General features: G+C 43.0%; 1 protein-coding gene across 1 annotated transcript; it reads right to left on the reverse strand.

Moving 5' to 3' along the window:
• Window positions 1–3518: 3518 nt before the first annotated feature.
• ESX1 (ESX homeobox 1) lies at window positions 3519–8635 on the reverse strand. The gene is made up of 4 exons (XM_036839190.1): window positions 8566–8635; window positions 8074–8401; window positions 6977–7022; window positions 3519–3872 (listed from the first exon to the last, which is right to left on the reverse strand). The coding sequence occupies exons 1-4, from the start codon at window positions 8633–8635 to the stop codon at window positions 3519–3521; spliced, it is 798 nt and encodes a 265-aa protein (XP_036695085.1).
• Between the last annotated feature and the right edge of the window lie 12720 nt (window positions 8636–21355).

Genomic DNA, 21355 nt, shown 5'->3' on the forward strand with positions numbered 1-21355 from the left:
TGGCGCAGTGGTTGAGAATCTGCCTGCCAATGCAGAGAATACGGGTTCGAGCCCTGGTCTGGGAAGATCCCACATGCCGCGGAGCAACTAAGCCCGTGTGCCACAACTACTGAGCCTGTACTCTAGAGCCCGTGAGCCACAACTACTGAGCCCATGCACCGCAACTACTGAAGCCCACATGCCTAGAGCCCATGCTCCCAACAAGAGAAGCCTCCGCAATGAGAAGCCTGTGCACCGAAACGAAGAGTAGCCCCCGCTCGCCGCAACTAGAGAAAGCCCGTGCGCAGCAACGAAGACCCAATGCTGCCAAAATAAATAAATAAATAAAAATACACTTACAGTACTGTAACTCTTTGTTTAAAAAGTCACTTTTCACGCCAATCTCAAGGAAGATACTTGTATTCTCAACCAAATAATTATTTCTAGTCTCTCCTTTCCTTGCCCTTTTTTCCTAAGTACTTGTAGTCCAAAGGATGGCTGGGATTTTGATTCTCAGGCTCTTCCAAGTTAGACCTCCAAGGTTCTGACTAGATTTGTTTGAAACAAGATCCAGGTTACATAAATCTAATTCTAATCAAAAAAGCTTTCTTTCCCCCCAAATACCTCATACCTTCTCCCTGCTTAATTTGACCACAAAAATGACTATTGTGTGGGCTTCCCTGGTGGCGCAGTGGTTAAGAATCCGCCTGCCAATGCAAGGTACACGGGTTCGAGCCCTGGTCTGGGAAGATCCCACATGCCACGGAGCAACTAAGCCTGTGCACCACAACTACTGCACTTCCGCTCTAGAGCCCGCGAGCCACAACTACTGAGCCCATGTGTCACAACTACTGAAGCCTGCGTGCCTAGAGCCCGTGCTCCACAACAAGAGAAGCCACTGCAATGAGAAGCCCGCGCACCACAACGAAGAGTAGCCCCTGCTCACTGCAACCAGAGAAAAGCCCACGTGCAGCAACGAAGACACAACACAGCCAAAAATAAAATAAAAATTAAAAAAAATGACTATTGTGAAAACTGTCATGTGTTCATCAATGTGAAACAACTTTAGAAAGAAAGAGCACATCCAGAATTATTACTGTAAAATGCTGAAGCACTTGTACTTCTCCTGAGATTATGTTTTTAAAATTTGTCACCCAAAACTGCCACCTTTGTAGGTCTTTATAGACCATCTATCTCAGGTAAATATATTTGCCCATAGTCAATTTCTAATGATTTTTAATAAATGGAAATAATTTCCTTATATTAAAATAATTAATTTCTGATCTATGCTTTGGGGATATTTGAAATGCACTTTAAGAGGATGCTCTTTGTGAGATTATTTTAAAAGACCTCTCCCTTTTAAAACACAGACTGAGCGGAACCTATCTTACGCAGAAACGTTTTGCATATTTCCTCTGCCCCCATCCCACCATCCTTCCTTAAATCATCTGGCACCTGGAAGAAGTAGATGTGTTTTCTTTTTTGTTTTTTGGTATTTTAAAAAATTTTATTATTTTTGGCTGCATCGGGTCTTCGTTGCTGTGCGCGGGCTTTCTCTACTTGTGGTGAGCGGGGGCTACTCTTCATTGCGGTGCGTGGGCTTCTCATTGCAGTGGCTTCTCTTGTTGCGGAGCACAGGCTCTAGGTGCGCGAGCTTCATTAGTTGCAGCACGTGGGCTCAGTAGTTGTGGCACGCAGGTTCTAGAGCACAGGCTCAGTAGTTGTGGCACATGGGCTTAGTTGCTCCGCGGCATGTGGATCTTCCCAGACCAGGGATCGAACCCATGTCCCCTGCATTGGCAGGCGGATTCTTAACCACTGAGCCACCAGGGAAGTCCTATGTTTTTTAAAATAGTATATATGTCTCTTGAAGACCCCATCCACTTATGGGGAAGGGTATTTACTTTTTTGCTTCTTCCAGGCAGCCTGAGATGAAAAAATGTTCTGTGTTTGCCAGACTGCAGCTGAGGGTGAACTGTGGGATTTGTGCACTGGGTACTATTTGAGTCTCAGGGTGGCAAGGCTGTATGGGGTCCTGGAGCTTCAATTTGTACAGATCCCATAGTTCCAAGAGGACTTACAGCATTGAGGAACCTGATGTTTAACAACAAGGAAAGGGGGCAAAAATGGGAAATGAGAATGGTTGTTTCAAAATCACTGGGGGAGGATGGCAATGGGTATGCACAGGCGCATCCTGGAGGTCCCTCACTCCCAACAGGGGCTGGGGCCTCTGCAGTAGCAATAACCTCTTTTCTGCAGGAGTCCCACATTTGATACAACCACCTTGCTGACATTTGGCATCCATATGTGTGAAGGGAGGGAAGAAAGGAATGCAAAGTATTGGACAATACTGCAAAAGTCATATGCTTTTCCATGAAAATAAAGCCTCCCTTCAAACTAGGAACATGTAACTGCTGTGAAACTTGTCTTCGGTAAGTCCCTTCTCCTCAACCCACTTCCTGTGCGAGGAAATTCTGGTGTCACTGTGACACCCCTATCTGAAGTCACTGCAGTCACTTCATAGCATGACTGTTCATAAAATCACTGTACATTGCTAGAAATTGATCAGAAGCATGAGTTCTACTGAAAAGAAAGTAATATTTTAAAAATAGTTGGCCTGGCCTCCTTTTCCCACCTCCCATTTTTGTTTTTCTTTTCTCACCTGGCAGTTTTACATGAAGACGACATTATGGGTAAAGCAAAGATCTGCTTCTTTTTAATGAGTGCCTATTCTGGAACTCTGTTCAGGGGACCATCTCTCGGATGTTGAGGGTGACAAAATACACCTCAAAGTGTGACTGTCTGCCTCTGGGCTGGGGAAGCTACAATAATAGGTTCTTTTGGGCTGGGAGTACGGGGTGAGAAAACAGAGAACCATTTTCTGATCTTAATGGAGCCCCCTCTTGTGTCTTGGAACCAGAATGGTTCCTATTCCCCTATCACCTCCATAAAATGGAGGGCAGTGAACAGAATTTGGAGAGTACCGGATGGATGTTTGGCTGCCACGTCCTTTCCTTACAGCCTCTTAGGAAGATTCCCTTAAAGTCCATGGCCGTTGAGCTCCTTGAATAGAACATGTCCCTGCCTGGAAACACACTGTACTCTCACCAGAGGGTCATCCCTTCCCACCTTGCACATGTATGTGCTCCCAACGGGTCAGGGTACAGATGGGGATGGGGGGAGGAGAACGTGTGGTCAGTGTAAACCTGCCACAGGCACTGGGAGGACTCCGTTACCTATTCTGGTGACTCAGAGCTATTACATTATGAAAGGAAGCTTCTTCGACATTCTGTTTGAATTGCATTGTCTTAGCCATTCCCATGCGTACCCAACTTAGTCCATTTGACACCAAAAAATCAATATATTGCTAACTTGCATCTTTATTGAAAACACAATGTTTTATCCAAAAACAACAGGTACTGATTTTGTCCATTTATTCAATTTATCCAACAGGATTTTGGTGAATTGCTTTTGACGTTCTGTGAACAACTTCTATCTGGTACAAAGATACTATGGAAGAACTGTCATGAATACCATATTCAGAAAATGGGACCCATGAGATGACCATTGATGACAGGGCCCCATGCCATACCTACAGGGCCCACAGCAAAGGGAGGCACAGGTGGTGGGGGTGGCAAAGGCATCCCGGGTGGCAGAGGTGGTGGGCCGGGTGGCAGAGGTGGTGGGCCGGGTAGCATAGGTGGTGCAAGTGCCATGACTGGCTGTGGCACTGCAGGAACATATCCCCATGGAGGCTCTAAAACAGGGACTGCCTGACAGGGCTCATCAAAGGTTATCCCCATATGGGGGCCCAAGGCAACGGGGGGCACATTTCTGAACATCAGTGCCCTCTCTTCTCTTCTACACTTGGCCCTTCTGTTCTGAAACCAAACCTTCAATCAGAGGGAAAAAGAGATTGGTTTAGTATATTGAACAGTTAATGTCATAATAGAAAACACACACCATGCAAGTCTGCCATTGAGATTTTACACTGCAGCAGGAGAAGCTATTCCCTTATTGCTAAAATATCTTAGGAAAGCAAACAGCACACCTCCCTCAGCTAACCCTTAGTGAACCAAGCCTAGTCCAGACTTTGGCACATTGATTTGTCTCTCATTTTTAATATTCCTTAATAGGTTTTTTTCCGAGTCCTGGATGCAGGCCTAACTGATGAATTGCACCAGGTCCCTGCTGTTAATGTCTATGCCTGGAAACAAGGTAAAGAAATGTTGGGCTATCGCTGTCCAGCTGCCTCCACCCCCTTCTCACCAGGAGTAGTGTCATCATGGTTGTGAGGGAAGCTGAGTGTGGGATAAAGATGGGTCCAATTAAAGTCATACCGAGGGGAACCATACCCTATTTGAAAAGCCCATCTTCAGTCTGAAGTAACTAATCCATAGGGGCATGGTGCACTTTTAGACAGGTTTCCTTCAATGACGTTTAACAGATCATTCTTTCTCTGAAACCTCGTAAGACTCAAAACAGATGGTATGTCAATGGAGGCCTGATCATGGGGGTCCCAGGGACTTGGTGGCTTGTCTTGCTGGGACATGAGAGGTGCTGAAGCCCTGGACACTGCCTTGATATTTCAGCCGTTAGTGTTAAGGAAAGTTTAGCTTAACTAAACCCAAATTCACTAAACCCAAAATCCTTTTCCCCAGATAAGATATTGGGCACCCTATTGTCACCACTGTCAATTTTGTGTTCTCCAATTTGCCCTACCCTCCAAACCTTTCTGGGCTCAGGACAAGGTCAGCTCATTTGATCCCAGTTTCAGTTTCAGGATGCTGGACAGGAGCCACTGTTACCCAGAGTGTTAGGGTACCCAAGGCCCTGACAGCTCCACTCCTTAACCAGGAGTCCCCAATCCCATCACTCATTCCTAAGGCAGGAAGGTCCAATTATGTTCAATCCTGTGGGGACAGGGGTCACAAAAGAGGCTTCTCCCTAAACGCTTGCCAACTATTAACAAACAAACAAACAAACAAGCTATCAATTAGACTTTAGTGTCCTCTTAGTGTACTAGTTGATGGGGTTTACATTGTATTTAATCCTTTTGGACGTGCCCAAATGGCAGGTTTTAAGTGAGACAAATGGCCTCTTCTCTCTGCCTGCCCGAAGCCACCTTCTCTCTCTCCCATTTTAGGATTTGGTGTCCTTCTACTATATGGATATATAGTCTGAAGAAGGCCACTGTAATAGAGCTCATTTTGGAGGGATTCAAATGTACCTGTGGTCTAATCTCCCTAAACATAACCAAAAGCCCACGTATGGCAAATTTTGGTATGGGCCAATATTAGGTCCATATTCCCAATACTGGTTTCATAAAGGAGATCTACTATATTTGCACAAGATGGGTGGGGGAAGCATCTATTAAGTTTCTTGGGGAAATTCATGCTGTAGTGTTTGGAAATTTATGAGAACACTGTCTTTTTCCTTACTTGCGTCTTCTGGCTCATTTTCCCTTCAGAAATCCATTAAGAGGACTATGTAAACCAAGGCATGAGGAAAAGCAATTCAGCAAACCTTGTTTTTCTTTTCCTCTGGGTTTACCTTGCCTGTCTGAGACTCGTCCTGAGACCGAGCCTGACTGGTGGTCCAGCCTGTGGCATTAGGATGCCACCATCCAGTGGCCTGCTTTTCTGCATACCACGGACAGATGGGCAGTACGTTTCCATCACTGTACTCATGCATGTGCTCTGGGGCAAAACAAGTAAGCCATCTGATATATATATATATGTATATTCATTTATTTATATATTTATATTGAGGGGGGAAAATACTTCTTTGATGTAACTATGGTATTCTATGACCTCAAATAGTCACTTTTTGATTCCATGATCTACAAATTTGTAATCACTGCATGAATAAATGAAAAAGTATTTTAAATTAACACAGGTGAGAATCTGGCCTGAAGTGAGATCACCCTCACAACCAATCAAATTCCGGAAACCCACCTTTTCAAAACAATACCACCAGAAAGGATAAAAAAATCTTAGATGTTAAAAATTCTTCAAGAGAATATTCACTTATGCATTTAGTAGTTTCATAAAGTTGAATTTGTATGTCACCTGCGATGCATATATTTGAATGTATACGATTCTTCTCTAACATTTCACTCCTTCTTAGGTCAGTGGAACTTTATTCAAAATTATTCTTTCTCTTTTTTGGATTCATTTTTTGAGGATAATTTTCCAAAGCTTACAAACCTTTTCCCATTACCACCGTAACTGCAGTATTTTAGCAATGTCTTCAGGCTGACATCAAAGTCTTCCAAAAAAATTAGAATTTAAGACTGCCACTCTCTACACTGATTTGCAAAACACTTAAAAACAGCAGCAGGAAGATTAGGCACTGGGACTTGGACTTTTTAGCCACCCCCGGCCATCAGTTTCAGTTTAACTAAATGTGTATTAGTTACTCATGTACTATGTTCTGTGTTTGAATTACTCCCTCACCCCAATGTCTAAATATTTATAAGTTCACTCATTTAGCCAAGAGCTTATGCCTGGTTTTAAGTAGTTTAAATAATTTAGTACAGTTGAACTTTCTTATAACCTAGCTCTTCAGTGTATTCATTTGAATACTTCCCAGGTGAGACTGAGCCCCAATAAATTCCACATAGAAATATTCCTTTAGGGAGTACTAACATCCTTCCTAAAGGATGCCAGTGTTAGAGGGAGATAAACTTTATTTATTGGAAATAAAAGTGTGTGTGTGTGTGTGTGTGTGTGTGTGTGTATAAAGAGAGGAGGAGAGAGGTGTGTGTTTTATATTTTTCCCTTTAGGAAATCGAATTCCCTCTGGTAAAGTACAATTTCCATAAGCTCGAACTTACTTGTCCTATTTCCCACCCCCAAAGCGCCCATTGTTCAAAACTTATTTGCTAAACACGGAAAAGACAACAAAACACACCAACTTGAGAGTTTCCAGGACAAAACCTAAAGCATGTTTTAGAATGGCTGCCCTGCCAATTTTAAAATTAAGATTTACTGACCTGCACTCTGGTTTCAGGCAAATTCAAGCGTCCTGCAATCGCCTCTCTGAGAGGGGGAAAAGTGCAAATGTTCAGTATTTGGAGTTGTGGATAAAATATATCATTTACATTTCTATACCCCTTCCCACAGTTTTCTGTAATACAGCTTGAGGTTTACTTTAGGGAGGGTTTTCCCATGGACAACTCATCTGTTAAATAAAATATAAAAAGGGAATACACATTAAAATTCCTGATAGTGTATGTTAGTTGAATATGACTCAATTAATTTTTCCGTTTGTGGGAAACTAACAGAGTATTGTAAAGCAATTATACCCCAATAAAGAGGTTAAAATAAATAAATAAATAAAACGCCAAAATACCAAAAAAGCGGCGTTCTGAACCAGAGTATTTCTGTTTATTGTAAAAGGAAGCGGTAAACTCTCAAGGAGAAACTTCAAACCACGTTGGCCAAGCGATCAAGGGAAATTCTTTCTGCTCTTTAGCGGACAAAGATTGAATACAACGGAACCTGAAAGGGCGCCCCTAAACCTCACACCGATTTGTCCTCGTCCCCCATTACTACCGGGCCAGAACAAGCCTTCCCCTTGTCTGGACCACAAGGCCTCCGGGGAAGGTAAGCAACGGGAATAAGTCACTGGCTTTCTTACGGTCGAAACTCTGTCGCCTGGAAATGGCGCTCCACGAGGCAGGGCCAAGACTAAGGTGAGGCCAATGAGCCGCTCGCCTCGTGCGCAAAATTTAAAGGGCGCGAAAAAGCTGAGTAATTACGATAAATATTTTAATGCAATTTTCAAAATGTAAAAATGAATGCAAAACTCCATGATGAACAAATTACCAAGATTTTAAATTAAAGCAGGATTAATCGGCACTGCCTTCCTTGCTCCACCCGAGTTCCGCTCCTGTCTTGCACCCCCGCAAGCTCTACAGGCATTGCCCCACGCCCAAAGAGCTAGGGCGAACCCGGCGCCCTCAAGCCTCCTAAGTAGCTTTTGGCCCAGGAGAGCAGGGGGAGGGTCCTGGGAAAGAGCCTAAGGCGCCCTGGGATAAGCGCGGGATCCTGGAGAACTAGGCGTCCGTCTCCGGAGCCAGCCACTTACCGCTCGAACACGTCGGGGTAACGAGTGCGCAGGAAAACTTTCTCCAGCTCCCGCCGCTGCAACCTGGTGAACACCGTACGGCCGCGGCGCTGCTTTCCCGGTACAATCTGTGGCCCCTCAGCGGCCGGGGGGGCCAGCTCCTCCTGCTGCTGCGGGGGCTCAAGACCGCCGTCGCCGCCCTCACGGTTTTCGTCCGAGGGGCTGGAACCGACCGCATTAAAGTAGTCTGCTGCTGCTGCTGCTGCTGCTTCTCCGAGCTCAGGTTCGGACAGCGTAGCCTCATTCTCTCCTCCGGTTACAGTCTCCGGGGTCAAGGTAGGCTCCGCATCTGGGAAAAGAGAAAAGCAAAAAGGAGAGACCGGGGCGAGAGAGCCCACGGTGCGCGGGCTGTAGGACGGCCGCTGCCTCGCAGCGTCCCGTCCACCTGCTCTTCCCAGGGAAAGTCCCTTTTCTGGAATTTGCCGAAGCACCTGTCCCCGTCTAGACACTGACTATGCAGTTCTTTCTCGTCCTCGTCGACTCCCAGGCTGTGGTAGCCGGTGTCATGGTGGCTGCACGCCATGCCTTGATTGCTGTCGATGAGGCCTTGCGCCTCAGCAGGCTCCGCGCTGGGACCGTGGCGACTACCTCGTGGGCTGCTCGTCTGGCGCCGGGACCTCTTCTGGCGCCGACGCTCGGGCTTGCGCGTCTTATATAGAGGGGTATGTTGCTTCCGCGGGTTCAAAGCATACGCGTTCGCGTCGGTTAGACGCCCCCTACTAGAATTCACATTGCCTCTCGTGGGGGTCGGTGGGACTCGATGGGGGCGCGCTCGCGGCCAGGGTGTGTAAAAAAACATAGGGCGAGTGCGTGTGAGTGGTGCTGGTAGTGGGCGCGCTTATTCGGGGAACGGTGACTCGTTTAACTGACTGCAACTTGTACGAAGTGTATGATCGGAGGAAGGGGCTGTGCTGGACTGCGAAAGCAGTTTGCCGGCGGGGGGGCAAGACTGCACACTAGCTCGTGGAGGTTGTGAAGTGTTTGAAGAATATTCTTCCGCCCAACCCTCGATGTTCCGCAATTCGGCAGTATCGCCGGTGTTCCTTGCTTCCCCAGGGGAAAAGGCGGAGAGATACAGCTGGGTAAAGCACGAGCCCCCAGAAAACAAAGCGCGCTAAAGCGAAGTTACTTTATCTTGCCCTGGGCTCTGAGCAAGGTTCTCGCTTCGTAGAAGTTGGTGGAATGGACGGAACTATCTGATTTTGTTACATTCGCGCGCGAAACCTGCGAATCCAGCTAGCGGTTAAGACGAAATGATTGGCGTGGAGGTTGTTTGCACGGGGTTTTTGAAATCAGGTCCCACCCTGCATTCCGAGACCTGGAGTTTTCGGTTAGGTTTGCAAAGCAGTCCGGGTGCTCAGATGCATGCATGCTGCAAGAAGCCTCACGTGCCTCTTGAGAAAGCTCCAAGGACTTTATTTAGTAATGAACCCACCTCAGAGTGCAAATATAGAAACTTTCCAAGTGCTTAATGTATCCAACCATGCCTGTGCTGCACGGTCAGCTCCTGGCGCATGCAACATTTGCTGTTCTGGGTTGCTGCTCACCTTAAGGCACCCGGCTCTGCAGGCGCCTAAAGCGCGCCTTATTCCCGGGCGGGTACTGTAGACTTGGGAAGAGTTCCCGCCTTCCCCACTGCCGCTTCCTCTCCTCTCTCTCCATTTTTCTAGAGTTATCTTACTGAGCTGTTTTCCTTACCGATGTGTCAAATAAAAAAAGGGCCAGGCCACGAATAAAGATTGTGGTTCTTCCTCCAAGAAGTGTTTGCAGGTGTTCCAGGACGTTTTGACGTCCTTCATATTATAAGAATCACTTCATCGGGACTTCCCTGGCGGTCCAGTGGTTAAGACTCCGCGCTTCCACTCCAGGAGGCACGAGTTTGATCCCTGGTCGGGGAAGTAAGATCTGGAAAAGAATCACTTAAAAAAAAAAAGAGTCCTCTGCTTAGCACTGTGCATAATTTATCCTCCGTTTACTTTTACAACCACCATTATTATCTCCCCATTCTTTTTACACAGAAAACTGAGCCCCAGGGAAGCCAGGCAACTTGACCATGGGCATACGAGTGAGTTTGTGCACTTTTCACAATACTCTTGCTGTCTTATTTCAAAGGAGTAAATAATGGTGTGATTCCAGACAGGAGTGGAGGAGGGGGAAAGGTATTTTGGGGAAGCAGGACATTGGGCAGTCTTTGAAAATCCTGAGTGGGACTTCCCTGGCGGTCCAGTGGTTAAGACTCCGCGCTTCCATTGTAGGGGACGCGGGTTCGATCCCTGGTCATGGAACTAAGAACCCACATGCCACAAAGCGTGGCCAAAAAAAAAAAAAATCCTGAGTGCCAGTCCACCTCCTCCTGGGCCGCCTCCTCCTGCGCTGGTTCAAGCCTCTCCCCCCCTTGCACCAGGGCCTTGGCTGAGTTTCCCTAACCCAGAGATTTGGGATCCAGGAGTGCTGGGTTTCCCAGATGTGGTCCCTTTACTTTTCTCAACACTGAGGGGATGCTAACAGGATCAGGGTGCTACGTGCATTGGCTTCTGAACTGATTCCTTCAAGACAGTCAGGAGGGAGAGGTCGTGAGACCCACCCCAGTATCAGGGCCACATTAGGACTTTTGTGGGCCCTAGGCAATTCTGCCTTCTTGGGCCTCTTCCTCCATAACATTTTTTAAAAATTATATTTTACACCTGTTGATATAAAGATGAATATAATTTGGGCTGGATCATATTAATTTTTTCTTTTAATTTAAAAAGAAATTAAAATATTTTGGGGCACTGTGACTGCTGTGCCTCATGTTCCCAGGGGGTGGTGGGTAGGAAACCAGGGAATAGATGGCTGGTTGACCAATTCACTTTCAAACAGATATCAAGGGATGGCACCTCCACAACTTCTCTCCAACTTTAATCAAGATGTTTCCTCCTCAGGCCAGCTTTCGCTGAGTTCTGCAGGCTTCCCTCTCTTTTGGCTAGATACCTGGTGAACAATTATGGCCTGGGACGAGTTATTACACAAGAGATCCATACGGGGTTTTTTAAAAATTTTTATTTATTTGTTTTTTGGCCACGCAGAGTGGCTTGCGGGATCTTAATTCCCTAGCCAGGGATCGAACCCGTGCCCTGTGCAGTGGAAGTGCAGAATCCGAACCACTGGGCCACCAGGGAATTCCCCATACAGATTTTAATCATGGTGGGCAGTAGCCTACCTAGTACATTGGTAACAGCTCAGGTATATTCTGTCATATCTTAGATTTCCATGGTTTACTCCAATGTTTTCTAAACCTCAGTCATTCATGTGCCCTTGAAAGTTTTGCCATGCCTGGGTACCAGCCATGGTAGTGTTCACTCAACATATTTACTTAAATTGATTCACTTTTTGAAAACCTTAAATACCTAATTGAATCTCATCCTAGGCAAAAATAGCTATGAATTCCAGGGCTTGATATACCGAATTTATGTGAGGTAGAGCATGGCAGTAGTTGAGAGCAGGGACCCTGAAGCCAGACTGCTGGTGTCTAAATCCTAGCTTTGCTTGCCACTTGCTAGCTGGCTCACCTGGTGAGTTGCTTATTCTCTTTGTGCCTTAGTTTTCTCATCTGTAAAATGGGAATAACTAATAGTACCTACTTCGTGGGGTTGTTGTGAGAATTCATTGAAATGATCACAGTACAGGCGTACGTCGGAGAAACTGTGGGTTCAGTTCCAGACCACTGTAATAAAGCAAATAACAAAGCGTCACAGAAATTTTTTTGTTTCCCAGTGCATATAAAAGTTATGCTTATACTATACTATACTGTACTCTATTAAGTGAGCAATAGCACTACATCTAAAAAAAACAATGCATATACCTTAATTTAAAAGTACTTTATTGCTAAAAACTGCCAACCATAATCTGACAACACAGGTTCAATTTGTAAAAAATGCAATATCTGCAAAGCACAATACAGCGAAGCACAGTAAAACGAGGTATGCCTGTATCTAACACTTCGCTAATTCTTACTGTGTGCCAAGCACTGTTCAAAGTGCTTTCTACATATTAACACATTTAATCTTCATAACAGCCCTATGGAGGTAGATACATCTGTTATCCTCATTTTACAGATGATGTTATCGAGTCACAGAGAGATTAAGTAACTTGCCTAAAGGCACCCAGCTAGTGAGTGTTGGATCTTGGATTTGAACCCTCTTAGAATGATGCTTTGCAGAGAGAACATGCTCAATAATGGTAGCTGTTATGATTTTTTAAAAATTAATATACCATTCAGTCATTTCAGCCATAGTATATTCACAATGTTGTGCAACTGTTGCTATTATCTAATCCAAGAACATTTTCATCATCCTATAAAGAAACTCCATACCCATTAGCAGTCATTTCCCAGACCTCCCTCCCAGCAGCCCCTGGTAAACGCTAATGTACTTTCTTTATCTTTTCTTTTTTGCTGTGTTGGGTCTTCATTGATGCATGCGAGCTTTTCTCTAGTTGTGGCGAAAGGGGGCTACTCTTACTTGCGGTGCGCAGGCTTCTCATTGCGGTGGCTTCTCTTGTTGCGGAGCACGGGCCCTAGAGTGTGCAGGCTTCAGTAGTTGTGGCGCGTGGGCTCAGTAGTTGTGGCACGGGCCCTGGGGCACAGGCTCAGTAGTTGTGGCGCATGGGCTTAATTGCTCTGTGGTATGTGGGATCTTCTCAGACCAGGGATTGAACCCGTGTCCCCTGCATTGGAAGGTGGATTCTTAACCACTGTGCCACCAGGGAAGTCCCACTAATGTACTTTCTATTTCTATGGATTTTCCTATTCTGGATATTTCATGCAAATGCAATCATACAATTTGTGATCAATTGTGTCTGACTTTTTTCACTTAGTGTCATGTTTTTGAGGTTACCATGTTGTGCCATGTATCAGTACCTCATTAATTTTTATGATTGAATAATATTCCATCATACAAATAGACCACATTTTGTGTATTCATTTGCATCTGATGTACATTTGAGTTGTTTCCACCTTTTGGTGATTGTGAATAGCACTGCTTTGATTGCTTTGAACATTCGTGTACAAGTTTTGTTTGAATATCTGTCTTCAATTCTTTTAGGTATATATTTAGGAGTGGAGTTACTGGGTCATACGTTTAACTTTTTGAGGAAACACCAAACTGTTTTCCACAGCAGCTGCACTATTTTACATTCCTACCAACAATGTATGAGGGTTCCAATTTATCCAAATCCTTGCCAACCCTTGTTATTTTCAGGGTTTTTAAAAATTGTAGCCATCCTAGCGGGTGTGAAGTGGTATCACTGTGGTTTTGATTTACATTTTTCTGATGATTAATGATGTTGAGCATATTTTCACGTGCTTATTGGCCATTTGTATATCTTGGAGAAATGTCTATTCATGCCTTTTGCCTATTTATTAACTGGGTGTTTGTCTTTTTGTTAAAGAGTTGTAAGAGTTCTTTACATATTTGGAGACTAGACTCTTCATGATTTGCAAATATTTTCTTCCACTTCCAAAAGGTGTACATTTTATTTTCACTTTCTTATTAGGGTCCTTTGATGTTTGCAATCAGAAGCCTGGCCTCATGTGGTTTTGGAGTTCAAATGAATACTATCAGCATAGCCCAATTCATTTTCAGTGGCAAATCCAGACATGTGGCAGAAGCAAATCTGGTCCTTTATGGCGGCGTCTACCCCTAACTAAGACTTTAACAAGACTCTCACAGATAAAGCCCAGTCAAACATACACACAATTTTTTAAAAAGCCACTATTAGTACAAACAATAAACTAAAGATGTAGATCCCCGAAGTTATTATCAGATGCAAACTATTTAGAAACATGTTTAACATGTTTAAATAAATGAGAGGATGTAAAAAAGACAAGGAAGCTATAAATAAATATCAGAAAGAACCAAATAGAATTACTAGAAATGGAACTAAAAGATGAATGTAATTTCTTCTCTTTTTATTGTGGTAAAATATACATAATGTAAAATTTACTATCTTACCATTTTAAAGTGTGCAATTCAGTGGCATTTAGTGCATTCATAATCCTGTGCAATCATCACCACTATCAAGTACCAGAACCTTTTCATCACTCCAGAAGGTAACTTGTACCCATTAAGCACTCACTCCCCATTTCCACCTTCCCCAGCCCTTGGCAACCATGAATGTACTTTCTGTCTCTATAGATTTACCTATACTGGGCATATCATGTAAATGGAATCATACAACATGTGGCCTTTTGTGTCTTTCACTTAGCATAATGTTAAGTTCATCCACGTTGTTGCATGAATCAATATTTTATTCCTCTTACTTGGAGGCATTAGACACTAGCCTCCAGGAGCTAAATGCCAGGATAAAATGGAGCTGATGTCCCCATACAGAGGCTTGGGGTGACCTAGGTGTGGCTTTGGCACTACCCCACCAAGATGGCACACTTGCCTGCTTTCCCCTTGCTGAAGGCCGACTGGCTGATGCAGGCTTAGTAGGCTTTACAGAAGGAATGTGCTCTTGAAAACCAAATTTCATGTTAAACCACTCTACCCATGAGGAGTCCTTCTATCAGGCAATACTCCCTTTGTGAAGGAACTAATGATGCTTGAATGAAGACCAGAGGTCTTTATTCTGGTCTGTAAACTGAGGCAATCTCAAGATGGGTTTTAAGGACCCTTGCAGCCAAGAAAGCTGTAACATTATGGAAATTTCATACTTAAAGATTATGTTTCTGCCGCAAGTGGGAGTCACCTGTCCCAGCTATGGCCAGCAGTGAGGACGGGGTGGAGGGATTTTTGGTTCCTTAAGGTCTGCAGGAGCCCATTCATAGCACCGTGTGGTTTCTAATTCTTACTTCTCCCTACAAGGAGACTCTAGCTAGGCATTTGAAATATTTTCAGTCCTTGACCAAAAGTTCCTACAGAGCACCCCTGATAATCCACCACAAAAAGACTGACAGGAAGAGTGGGGTGGCTTTTGATGAAACACCAGTGATGTGATGTCAATTTTCATTAAATATCATAAATAGATTATTCATTCATGTCAGAAACCAACACTTTGGCTTTTAAAAAAAGAATAGGCATTATTTCTTAGAGATATAAGGGGCATGTGGGGGCTTCTTATGCCTGCCTTTGGGAGAACCACAGTTCTCTGTAATTCCTTCAGACTCTCGAGACTGTGTGTACACCGACAAAGTGAGAGGAAAACTCACTGAGGCTATTTGCATATGTAGTCCTAGCCTTTAGAGAGGACCAGAGGGAAGGAAAGACAGTCTGGAGATGTCTGTTACTACTGGCGATTTTATGTGGCAATAAAAGTGATTGATATTTGCATTTCCTATCCTGTCTTGGAACACCACGTACCCTTCAGGTTTGTTCTCTGGAACTGAGTCGTTTGCACATGAAATTCCAGTCCAGAGGCTGGGCCTTTTTGCTGTAACTATTGTCATTTTGAATAATTCTTTGTTGTGGGGGGCTTTCCTATGCATTGCACGATGTTTAGTAGCATCAGTGGCCTCTACCCACTAGATGCCAGTAGCAATCCCTTGCCTCAGTTTCCACAACCAAAAATATTTCCATATTTTACCAAATGTCCCCTGGGTCTGGGCAACATTGCTTATGGTTGAGAACCACTGCATTAACTCAAGAACAAAACTTGATCAGATTCACTGTGTGTGTGTGTGTGTGGTTCTATGAAATTTTATCGCATGTATAGATCTGTGTAACGATTATGACAATCAGGATACAGAACTGCTCCATCACCCCCAAAGAAGCTCCCTGGTATTACCTGCTTCGTAGCGCTCTAACTCCTGGCACGCACTGATCTATTATCCATCTCTATAATTTTGTCACTTTGAGAATGTTATGTGAATGGAATCATACAGTACATAACATTTGAAACTGGCTTCTTTTTCTTCACTCAGCATAATTCCCTTGAGATCTATTTCATGCTGTTGCTTGTATCAATAGTTTGTTCCTTTTTGTTCCATAGTAGTATTACTTAACCATCACCTGTTACTGACATTTGGATTGTTTCTAGTTTTGGTTATTGTGAATAAAAGCTGCTATGAACATTCATGTACAGGTTTTTGTGTGAACATCAGTTTCATTTCATTGCTAGAAATCCCCAAGTATTCGATATCTGGGTCTTATGGTAGTCGTATGTTTAGTTAACACCCATTTCCTCATATAGTTATAAAAATTTTTTTCCTGGGAATGAGAACTTTTAGGATCTACTCTCTTAGCAACTTTCATATATATCATGCAGCACTATTTTTCAATTTTTTTAATTTAAGTATAGTTGATGTACAATATTATGTAAGGTACAGGTGTACAGTACAGTGATTCACAATTTTTAAAGGTTACCATGCAGCACTATTAACTGTAGTCATCATGTTGTACATTACATCCCCAGTACTTATTTATCTTATAACTGGAAGTATGTACCTTCTGACCACCTTCATCCCATTAAAAGTTTTTAATTCTGATGAGATCTAATTCTTCAATTTTTCCCTTTAGGGAACATGCCATGTTTAAGAATTCTTTGTCTAGCCCCAGATCTTGAAGACATTCTCCTATTTTTGTCCTAAAAGTTTTATAGTTTTATGATATACATTTAAGTTTGTGATCCATTTTGAGTAAATTTTTATATAAGGAGTGAGTTGAAGTCGAGGTTCATCTTTTTGCCTATGAATGTTCAGTTGCTCCAGCACCATTTGAATTCTTTTGCACATTCGTCAAAAGTCAGTTGGGCATATTTGTGTGGGTCTATTTTTGGAATATCTGTTCTGTTTCCCTTATCGATATGTTTGTCCCTCTGCTAATACCACATAGTCTTGATTGCTCTAGTTATGTCTTGAAATCAAGTGGATTGATTCCTCTCACTTTATCCGTCTTTTTCAAAATTGTTTGACCTATTCTAGTTCCTTTGCCTTTCCATATAAATTTTAGAACAAGCTTGTCTATGCTTTTAAAAAAATCTTGCAGGGATCTTTTTTTTTTTAACATCTTTATTGGAGTATAATTGCTTTACAATGGTGTGTTAGTTTCTGCTTTATAACAAAGTGAATCAGCTATATATATACATATATCCCCATATCTCTTCCTTCTTGCATCTCCCTCCCTCCCACCCTCCCTATCCCACCCATCTAGGTGGTCACAAAGCACCAAGCTGATCTCCCTGAGCTATGCGGCTGCTTCCCACTAGCTATCTATTTTACATTTGGTAGTGTATATATGTCCATGCCACTCTCTCACTTTGTCCCAGCTTACCCTTCCCCCTCCCCGTGTCCTCAAGTCCATTCTCTAGTAGGTCTTCTTGCAGGGATCTTGATAACAATTGCCTTCAACCTCTATATCAATTTGGGGAAAATTGGCATCTTTACTATGTTGAATCTTCCAATTTATGAACACTATATGACTCTCATTGAAGGGTTTGAAATAGGGTAGTAACATGATTTGTGTTTTCTGAAAATCATATTGGCTGATGGATGGAGAAAGAATTCTTGAAGGTGGAACCTGTCGAGGCAGGGAGGTCAATTAGGAGACTTTTGCAGTCAGTTAGGTGAGAGAGGATGATGGCTTGGACCAGATGATGGAGGTGGAGAGAAGAAACTAGCTTTGGGGTTTATTTTTGAGGTGGAAATAATAGAATTTACTGATGGACTGAATATAGAGATTAAGAGGGAAGTATCAAGGGTGGTTCCTGGGTTTCTGGCTTGAGCCAGAAGATGACACCACTTACTGAGAGGAATATGGCAAGGACCAAGTTTTGGGGAAAGAGGATAAATTCGATTGTGGATGTTGTGAGTTTGGGGTGTCTGTGGGCCTTCCAGATATGTATTATATCTAATAGGCAGTTAATATAGAGTCAAAAGCTAAGGGGAAAGTGAGCACTTTAGACATTTATATCTGTACTCAAACTTGCCTTGTATCATTTGAATTGAAACATCTGGATAACCTTGGCACTCAAGGCTGGAGACTTAACTTCCAGGGCCCCAGTAATTTGCAAAGGATTACTGTGCCCATCACTTAGCTTATAAGTGGAGGTTTAAGGGAAAAGGGATTTGTAACCTGGATTCTCAAGGGTTGGGCAGTAATTATATGATTGCTGATGCAAATAAACATGAAGAAGGTACACAGATGATGAACTCAAAATGCATACACACCCTTTAAAAAAACTATTGCTGTAAAAAACTATTATTGCTGAAGTAGTTACATTGTATGTGCGGTAGGCAGACAGAGCTGATGTTTGTTTCTGGTGGGAACAATTAGAAATTCCTGAAGCAGAGTTCTATTTATACTTTTGGTCATGGTGGTGTTTTGGAGGGAGGCAGGGTGGAAATGAGAACAGTAACATTTTAGCTGTGCTCTTATTTACCCAAAAGAAAAAGATTTGGGAATGATCCTCTTATTCCAATGAGCTGAGTACAGGGTCCTGCTAAGGAGGAGCCAGAGCCATGGGCTGAGGTTTGTGGATGGTTTGTTGCAAGCAGGGTGAATTACAGGTGTGGGACTTTAAAAATATGTTCTCTGGTATACTCTCTGAGTGCACATTTGTTCTTCTGGAACCATTTTAGAATGCCGTCAACTCTGGGGGATCTCTGTAGTGGTGGGGACCTGTCGAGGGCTAATGCATCCTAGGATAAGATGGAAGCTTCCTGTGCTCTGGCAGAGTTCCCTGGAGCAACTTCATTGTACCTGTTGGCACCAATGGGAGCAGTTAGCCTCCATCTTGAGGCTGTAGTTCCTTTTGCTACTGTCTCCTTTTTCCACAACAACTCTGTTAAATATGGTACTTTTATTGAGGGGTGAGCAAGAAGCCACTACTCTTCCTATTCACCAGTGTTTTATGCATCCTATTAAAGAAAATGTTTCCTAAGCTAACTAGGCAATTCACTTATTTTAAGCATTTGTGCTCTGAGATACAGGAATCCCCTAGTGCTAATTCAGATAAATTATCTGGTTAGTTTAACAAGGTTGGAAATTTTTATAGGATGGATAAAGTAGAGGGGGGGGGGGAAATGTAAAAAAAAAAGGTAAAGGTTTGCTTCAATGTTTCAGTGAAACTTATCACCGTATCTCTGGCTGGTGGGAGACCCAGCCCTGAAGCCCTGCTCAGGTTTCTATGGGACAGGGAGAATTTGGCCCTCCAGTAAGTATGAGCCTTCCTCTTCCTGGCTTTGCCGTGTGTGTTCTTCTTTACAGACAGGTTGGGCCAACTCCTGGGAAATCTAGGGTGTGGGAACAGAAGTCTGCTCTCAGAGAGATGTCCCTCTCTGACTGGCCTGCCTTAGTGGCTGGGATTTCCACTGCTGCAATGCTCCTCTGGAAGTGTGGGGTTCCCCATTATGGGTCATATGAGGGCCTCCTTCATGGACTTTTGCCATTTCTAATACCATCAATACCATTATTTACTAAATGTTTTTTAAAAAATCAATTTCAATTTATGATAAAAACTCTCCAGAAAGTGGGCATAGAGGGAACCTAACTCAACATAATAAAAGCCATATATGATAAACCCACAGCCAACATCATTCTCAATGGTGGAAAACTGAAATAATTTCCTCTAAGATGAGGAACAAGACAAGCTTGCCCACTCTCACCACTATTATTCAACATAGTTTTGGAAGTTTTAGCCACAGCAGTCAGAGAAGAAAAAGAAATAAAAGGAATCCAAATTGGAAAAGAAGAAGTAAAACTGTCACTGATTGCAGACGACATGCTATTATACATAGAGAATCCTAAAGATGCTACCAGAAAACTCCTAGAGCTAATCAATGAATTTGGTAAAGTAGCAGGATACAAAATTAATGCACAGAAATCTCTTGCATTCCTATACAGTAATGACGAAAAATCTGAAAGAGAAATTAAGGAAACACTCCCATTTACCATTGCAAAAAAAAGAATAAAATACCTAGGAATAAGCCTACCTAAGGAGACAAAAGACCTGTATGCAGAAAACTATAAGACACTGATGAAAGAAATTAAAGGTGATACAAACAGATGGAGAGATATACCATGTTCTTGGATTGGAAGAATCAACATTGTGGAAATGACTACACTACCAAAAGCAATCTACAGATTCAGTGCAATCCCTATCAAGATACCAATGGCATTTTTCACAGATTAGAACAAAAAATTTTACAATTTGTATGGAAACACAAAAGACCCCAAATAGCCAAAGCAATCTTGAGAAAGAAAAATGGAACTGTGGCTTCCTTGGTGGCGCAGTGGTTAAGAATCCGCCTGCCAATGCAGGGGACACGGGCTCAAGCCCTGGTCTGGGAAGATCACACATGCCATGGAGCAACTAAGCCCGTGTACCACAACTACTGAGCCCACGTGCCACAAGTACTGAAGCCCGTGCACCTAGAGCCCGTACTCCGCAGCAAGAGAAGCCACTGCAATGAGAAGCCCTCGCACGAAGAGTAGCCCCCACTCGCCGCAACTAGAGAAAGCCCACGCGCAGCAAAGAAGACCCAATACAGCCAAAAATTAATTAATTAATTAAAAAAAAAGAAAAGAAAAACGGAGCTGGAGGAATCAGGCTCCCTGACTCTAGACTATACTAAAGAGCTACAGTGATCAAGACAGTATGGTACTGGAACAAAAACATAAATATAGATCAATGGAACAGGATAGAAAGCCCAGAGATAAACCCACGCACATATGGTCACCTTATCTTTGATAAAGAAGGCAACAATATACAATGGAGAAAAGACAGCCTGTTCAATAAGTGGTGCTGGGAAAACTGGACAGCTACACGTAAAAGAATGAAATTAGAACACTCCCTAACAACATACACAAAAATAAACTCAAAATAGATTAAAGACCTAAATGTAAGGTCAGACACAGTAAAACTCTTAGAGGAAAACACAGGCAGAACACTGTGTGACATAAACCACAGCAAGATCTTTTCTGACCCACCTCCTAGAGAAATGGAAATCAAACAAAAATAAACAAATGGGACCTAACGAAATTTAAAAGCTTTTGCACAGCAAAGGAAACTGTAAACAAAACAAAAAGACAACCCTCAGAATGGGAGAAAATGTTTGCAAATGAAGCAACTGAAAAAGGATTAATCTTCAAAATATACAAACAGCTCATGCAGCTCCATATCAAAAAAACAAAAAACCCAATCCAAAAATGGGCAGAAGATCTAAATAGACATTTCTGAAAAGAAGACATAAAGATTGCCAACAAACACATGAAAGGATGCTCAACATCACTAATCATTAGAGAAATGCAAATCAAAACTACAATGA

This window comes from Balaenoptera musculus, chromosome X, assembly GCF_009873245.2.
Source record: "Balaenoptera musculus isolate JJ_BM4_2016_0621 chromosome X, mBalMus1.pri.v3, whole genome shotgun sequence".
Taxonomy (NCBI): domain Eukaryota; kingdom Metazoa; phylum Chordata; class Mammalia; order Artiodactyla; family Balaenopteridae; genus Balaenoptera; species Balaenoptera musculus.

Bases quoted from the DNA above. Each gene is read 5' to 3' on its own strand.
- ESX1 (XM_036839190.1), bottom strand. From the start codon at position 8,635: ATGGCGTGCAGCCACCATGACACCGGCTACCACAGCCTGGGAGTCGAC. The intron at 8,402-8,565 runs GTCAGTGTCTAG...CTCTTTTCCCAG, and splicing joins GGACGAGAAAGAACTGCATA to ATGCGGAGCCTACCTTGACC. The intron at 3,873-6,976 runs GTCAGTAAATCT...CTCTGATTGAAG, and splicing joins TGCCTGAAACCAGAGTGCAG to GTTTGGTTTCAGAACAGAAG.